The sequence below is a fragment of the Capricornis sumatraensis genome, chromosome 8, assembly GCF_032405125.1.
Source record: "Capricornis sumatraensis isolate serow.1 chromosome 8, serow.2, whole genome shotgun sequence".
Taxonomy (NCBI): domain Eukaryota; kingdom Metazoa; phylum Chordata; class Mammalia; order Artiodactyla; family Bovidae; genus Capricornis; species Capricornis sumatraensis.
The window spans coordinates 870,285-876,536 of NC_091076.1; the positions used below are offsets into that span (position 1 = coordinate 870,285).

Here is a 6,252-nt window from a genome sequence, read left to right on the forward strand (position 1 = left end):
CCGACGGCAAGGCGGTCACCTGCTCCCCTTGGTGTGGGACCACGTGCCCCTGGGGCGGGGGCGGCGGCGCGGCCCGCAAGGCGCTGGCTCCTCCGTGCAGGCGTGTGCAGCGGCTGGGGGGACCCACACTACATCACGTTCGACGGCACCTACTACACGTTTCTGGACAACTGCACGTACGTGCTGGTGCAGCAGATCGTGCCGGTGTACGGCCACTTCCGCGTGCTGGTCGAGAACTATTTCTGCAACGCGGAGGATGGGCTGTCCTGCCCACAGTCCATCATTGTTGAGTACCAGGAGAACCGCGTCATGCTGGTCCGCAAGCCCGTCCACGGGGTGATGACTAATGAGGTAGGCACGCGGCAGGGCGGGCCCACAAGCGCCGGGCGGGCTGAGGGCGCCAGGTGCTGGCTGCTCACCACCGCCCCCTTGCCCTCTCGGTCTGTTCCTCACGGGTCACTGTCCAGATCATCTTTAATGGCGAGGTGGTAAGGCCCGGCTTCCAGAAAGGTGGCATTGCTGTCTCCCAAGTCGGCATCAAGATGTACGTGAGCATTCCCGAGCTCGGTGTCCAGGTCATGTTCAGCGGCCTCATCTTCTCCGTGGAAGTGCCCTTCAGCAAGTTCGCCAACAACACGGAAGGGCAGTGCGGTGAGTGCCCGGCCCCCACTCCCCACCCTCCTGGCTCCGGGCTCTGTCCGTGGTCATTCAGCATGGCTGAGTGTGTCCGGCATGAGAAGGGTTCGCCTTGGGTGTGTCCCCCGGAGCCACACTCTTGGCCCTGGGCTGAGGCCACGGCATGGTGCTGAGCCTACAGGCAATTCTGCTTTCTGGCTGTACCAAGAATATGTGACCACAGGGCCTAGGGCCTGGCCACACAGCCCACACCCAAGGCCCACCCCTGTCGTCCTCCCTGGGAACGGCCCCAGGGTCTGGCTTCTTGGAGGGAAAAGGAAGCACACGGAGGTGGAGGGGCAGGTTCGCACACTCCATCAAGGGCCGCCTGGAGATGCCAGGCCCGACCCTCGGCTCGGGGACGCTGAGCCCCTGGCGGCGGGCAGGAGGCCCCCTGACTGCCGCCCCCACACTGCAGGCACCTGCACCAATGACCAGAAGGACGAGTGCCGCCTGCCCGGGGGTGCGGTGGTGGCCTCCTGCTCCGACATGTCCAGCCACTGGAAGGTGGCATACCCTGGCCAGCCGCCCTGCAACGGGCCTCCCCCGACGCCCACCCCAGTGGAGCCCAGGACCTCGCCTACCCCGTGCCCACCTTCGCCAATCTGCCAGCTCATTCTGAGCAAGTGAGATTCTGGGGCAGGGCTGGGGCAAAGGCAGGGGTGTGAGTAGTCCTGTTGACCCCATGCTGCCGGGCTGGTGGGAAGAGGTTGGCTGCAAGGGGCTGCGAGGGAGAGGGAGTCACATCTGCTGGGACGCCATGCGCAGAGCCCCGTGGAGGCTGGCTGCAGGGCGGCCTCAGGTGCTGCAGCAGCTCATGGGGGGTCCAGGTGCAAGTCCTCAGCCAGCAGGGCGCTGGGTGGGCAGGCCCCCGGGGAACTCAGCGGAGAATTTGCAGAAAGAAAAACTTCAGCCAGACTCCCACCCTGCCGCATACAGATGGCCTCACGGGCTGGGGTCTCCAGGCATGCAGGTCGCCCCAGTGACATCTCTCCCTCGGGGCCCTTTCAGGGAAAGCCTGCAGCCGGGCAGCCCCTCCCTGGTGCTGCCCGCAACCCCCGTGTTTGTGCCACAGGCCCTTCGAGCTGTGCCACGTGCTGATCCCGCCCTGGCCGTATTACCAAGGCTGCACCTTCGACCAGTGCCACATGCCCGGCACGGACGTGGTGTGCTCTGCCCTGGAGCTCTATGCCGCCCTCTGCGCGTCCCTCGGCGTCTGCATCGACTGGCGGGGCCAGACCAACTACACGTGCCGTGCGTGTCCACCCCCTCCCCCTCCCTCTGGGCAGTGGCATTCAAGGGAATGGGCGCAGTGTGCAGTCAGTGGGTGGGCTTGGGTGGTCAGGGTGGGCTTCTGGGAGGAGGAGGAGGAGGGGGAGGGCTGGGTCCAGGATGGAGGGCATTTGTTTCCTGAGAGACAAGAGGGGGCATCCAGGTGAGTGCGCCTGGGCCTGGGGCGCAGGGGTCAAGGCTCCACCAGCAGAGCCTGGCCCGAGGCCCAGGCCAGGGCCCATGGCTGGTGCCCTGTGGCCTCAGGCGCATCCTTGCCCTCCACACAGCCTTCACCTGCCCTGCTGGCATGGAGTACCGGCCGTGCGGCCCGCCCAGCCCGTCCTACTGCTACATGAACAGCAGCGCCAGCCCCCTGTGAGCACCTGCCTTCTGCCTTGGGGGCCCCCTCCCTGGCCCAGCCTGTGTCCCCGCCCTGGATGGCGTGGCCCGCTCACCCTCTGCTCCCGCCCCCCTCAGGGCCCTCCTAGAACCCAGTCCCATCACGGAAGGTTGCTTCTGCCCACAGGGCACAATGCTGTACAGCTCAAGCAAGGAGGTCTGCGTGCCCACTGACTGCACCGGTAGGTTCCTGGGCTGGGGTCCACGGGCTGGGCTCCAGGCTTCCAGGCACTGCCCCTGGCTTTTCAGCCGGACCCCAGGGCTTTCCACCATGACCTGGGGTCCCCTGGCCCCAGACTGGGTCTGGCCATGATGGGCTAGGGGCCAAGGTGGCCCAGCAGTGATCTCGTCTCTCTTCCTCCAGCTTGCCTGGGACCCAGTGGGGAGCCTGTGGAGGTGAGTGTGGGGCCCTCGGGGGCTGGGGGGCTTCTCTCAGCCCTGGAGACTCACAGGACGGGCAGGAGTGGGGCCGGAGTTCCCTGGCAAGACTCAGGACCCCCACACACAGCCCTGGGGCCGGCGTGCCCAGTCTTCCCAGGGACCCCTCCCGAGCCACAGCGTGCAGGACTGCCTCCTGCCTCCAGGCCCTCGTGGGCCTCAGCCGCACCCGCACCTCTGGAAACCCCCTGCAGGCCCTGAGCTGGGGGTTTCTGCCCCTCCGGCCATGGCCATGGGCTCCCTTGTCCCTCCCCCGACAGCCCGGCCACACGGTCAGCGTGGACTGCCAGGAGTGCACCTGTGAGGGCGGCACGCAGACCATGAGCTGCCGGCCCCGGACCTGTCCCCCGGCCCCTGCCTGCCCCGAGTCCGGCCAAGTGCCTGTGCCTGAGGCCATGCAGACTGGCCAGTGCTGTCCCCAGTACCGCTGTGGTGAGCCCTGGGCGGGGTGGGTGTGGGGGCTCCAAAGTGTGGCTACCGTGAGGGCAGAGCTGAACAGGAGCCTCGTCCCTTGGGCAGCGGGCACCCCTCCAAGAGCCTACCGCCTGCCAGAGTCCTCCCCCGTTCAGGATTCCTGGAGAGCCCCCATAGGGGTGGCGCTCAGGGTGGGGTGGAAGGCAGATCCCTGATGCCCCTCTGCCCACTGTAGCCTGTGACATCAGACACTGCCCTGAGCCCGAGGCCTGCCCGAAAGGCTCACACGCCGTCCAGACCTACAGAGAGGCGGCCTGCTGCCCGGCCTACAGCTGCAGTGAGTGCCCTGGCTTGGGGCTGCCGCCTGGGGCCCGATGCTGTGCCGAGGGGTGTGGCAGCCGCTCTCGGGGTTGAAGGTGAGTCTGCAGCTTTGCTTTCTCCCCCGAGCAGGCTGGACCGTCTGCAGCATCAATGGCACCCTGTACCAGGTAGGAACCGGCGAAGGTCAGGCCCCCCCTGGGACGCAGGGGCCAGAGTCCCCGTCCCACAAGCTTCTGCATGGCTGAGGCTGCACCCCTGCGGGGCCTGGGGAAGGGGCGCTTCAGAGCAGCAGTGGGCTCTCCTGGGACCACAAAGCTCTTGTCCTGAACTTGACAAGGTCCCCAGACAAGCTTTCCCCTGGCCAGGCCCTCCAGGGCATGTGACGCAGCCTTTGGACTCTGTCCCCAAGACTGGCAGGGGGCACTCCTGAGGGACCCCCGGGGGAGGAGTCTGCCTGGCAGGGCCAGGCCTGTCCCGCTGACGCTGGCCCTGACTCCTGCAGCCTGGCGCCATGGTCTCCTCCAGCCTGTGTGAAAAATGTTGGTGTGAGCTGCCGGGGGGAGCCTCGTCAGACACCTTTTCGATCAACTGTGAGACCCAGATCTGCGGCACCTCCTGCCCCCTGGTGAGTGCCCCTGCCCCCGGCCTCCACACCCGCCTCCGCAGTGTCCAGAAGGGCTCAGGCCACATCCCGCCTCCCGCAGGGCTTCAAGTACCAGGCTCGGGCCGGGCAGTGCTGCGGTGAGTGCGTGCAGGTGGCCTGCGTCATCAACACCAGCAACAGCTCTGCCCACCTCTTCTACGTGAGTGGTGGCCGCAAGGCCTTGGGGTGTGTCCTGGGCGGGGCGAACCCCAGCCCTGTACAGAGGGCAGAGTGCGCAGTGACGGTGGGGGTGCAGGGTGGGTAGCATCCTGGTGCACTGGCGACCCTAGGGAGCCGTCAGAGCTAGGCGGCCTCTGGGCAGAGCCGCGGGAGCTCTGGAAGCCTGTGGGCTGGGGGCTGAAGGACAGATACAGCGCCCGGCCCAGCTGGAGGGGGCCCTGGGGAGGGCCGCTTACCTGCCGGCTGGGACTCCCTGCAGCCGGGCGAGTCCTGGTCAGACCCCGGAGACCACTGCATCTCACATGAGTGTGAGCGGCACCAGGATGGGCTCGTGGTGGTGACCACGAAGAAGGCGTGTCCCCCGCTTAACTGTTCTGCGGTGAGTCCCAGCAGCCCGCCCGCCCTTCCTGGGGGACCCACAGTAGCCACGGAGAATCAGTCCCTGGACAGGAGTGGGTGGCCACGATCAGCAGGTGGGGGGCATGGCTGCACCCTCCTGGTACCCACTCCCCGCTAATGGCACCGTGGTCCACGCAGGACGAGGCTCTGCCAAGCGAGGACGGCTGCTGCCTCTTCTGCCCCCTACCCAACCGTGAGTGGGCTGCTCTGCCAGGGAGGGGACGTGAATTCCCGCCTGCCCCGGGCCAGGGCTGACCTCTGCACACCCCCTGACCCTCCCCAGGGTCGGCCTGCGCGGTGCACCACCAGCTTCAGGTCCTCCGGCTGCAGGGTTGCAGCTCCCCCGGGCCCGTGCGCCTCGCCTACTGCCGGGGCAACTGCGGGGACACCACCTCCGTGTACGTGAGCCCGCCCCCGCCCCACCCCGCGGGGCCACCACTTCCCTGGGTGTGAGCCCCGACCCCCCACCCCGCGGGGCCACCACCACCGTGGGCGTGAGCCCCGACCCCCTACCCCGCGGGGACACCACCTCCCTGGGCGTGAGCCCCGACCCCCTACCCCGCGGGGACACCACCCCCGTGGGCATGAGCCCCGACCCCCTACCCCGCCGCGCACAGAAGGCTGCGGGGCAGTGCTCGCGAAGGTGCAACGGGGCCCGCCCGCGGGGGGCCGCGGCACGTCCCCCAGGAAGGGACTGGAGGGACCAGGGGCCAGCAGGGGGCTGGGCTGGGGTCCAGGGACGGTGGCTCTCAGCCTGTTGGCAATCACGCTCTTCTATTTACTAAGAACCCCGCTCGGGTCCCAGTGCTGGTGGTTCAGGAGCCTGGCGGGCTCCTCCCTGCGGAGGCGGGGCTGCACGAAGGCGGGGCCTCGCGGGGCGGGGCCTCGCGGGGCGGTGCTGAGCGGGCCCCGCCCACAGGTTCTCCCCGGAGGCGAACGCGGTGGAGCATCTGTGCCGCTGCTGCCGCGAGCAGCGCGTCTCTCTGAGGAACGTGACGCTGCGCTGCGAGGACGGCTCCAGCCGCGCTCTCACCTACACGGAGGTGGAGGAGTGCGGCTGCGCGGGCCTGCAGTGCGACTCCCACGGCGGCCTCGGCCTCTCGGCGGTGGCCCTGGAGCCAAGCCCGGAGAGCGGGCTCAGGCGCCGCGGGAGAAGGGCCCCGCGGCGGGCCCGGCCCTTTCAGTAGAGGCCACAGGAACGCTTCTACTTGCTGCCAACGGCCTCTCAGGCCGGCGGAGCCTGAGCCCGGGCCAGGGAAGCGCCCCCACCCCTTCCGTCCCTCCCAGGGTCCAGCTACCCTGGTGTGCAGGGGCCCCAGGGGCCTGCTCAGGACCAGCCCCGCGGGCGGGGGGTGGGGAGGCTCCTCAGGCCGCGGGACCAGCCTCCTGGCCCCAGGCCTCTGCATCACGCGGGTCCCTCAATGTGGAGACTGGGGCTGCTCAGCTGGCCGCTGGGAGGCGAGCCTCACCACCCTTTCCTGGCCCTGGGCCTCAGGAAAGGGCCAGCGGGT

The 6,252-nt window shown here is 68.6% G+C and overlaps 1 protein-coding gene across 1 annotated transcript in view; it reads left to right on the top strand.

Annotated features, from left to right (window-relative positions):
• Nucleotides 1-5,928, top strand: part of MUC5AC (mucin 5AC, oligomeric mucus/gel-forming) — a 29,245-nt gene extending 23,317 nt beyond the window's left edge. The window contains 14 exon segments of the mRNA XM_068976199.1: nt 101-351; nt 468-651; nt 1,094-1,301; nt 1,751-1,929; nt 2,235-2,322; nt 2,425-2,528; nt 3,434-3,535; nt 3,649-3,686; nt 4,022-4,144; nt 4,224-4,322; nt 4,602-4,721; nt 4,880-4,934; nt 5,025-5,207; nt 5,768-5,928. Coding sequence (XP_068832300.1) covers nt 101-351; nt 468-651; nt 1,094-1,301; nt 1,751-1,929; nt 2,235-2,322; nt 2,425-2,528; nt 3,434-3,535; nt 3,649-3,686; nt 4,022-4,144; nt 4,224-4,322; nt 4,602-4,721; nt 4,880-4,934; nt 5,025-5,207; nt 5,768-5,928 — 1,895 coding nt within the window.
• Nucleotides 5,929-6,252: the final 324 nt, after the last annotated feature.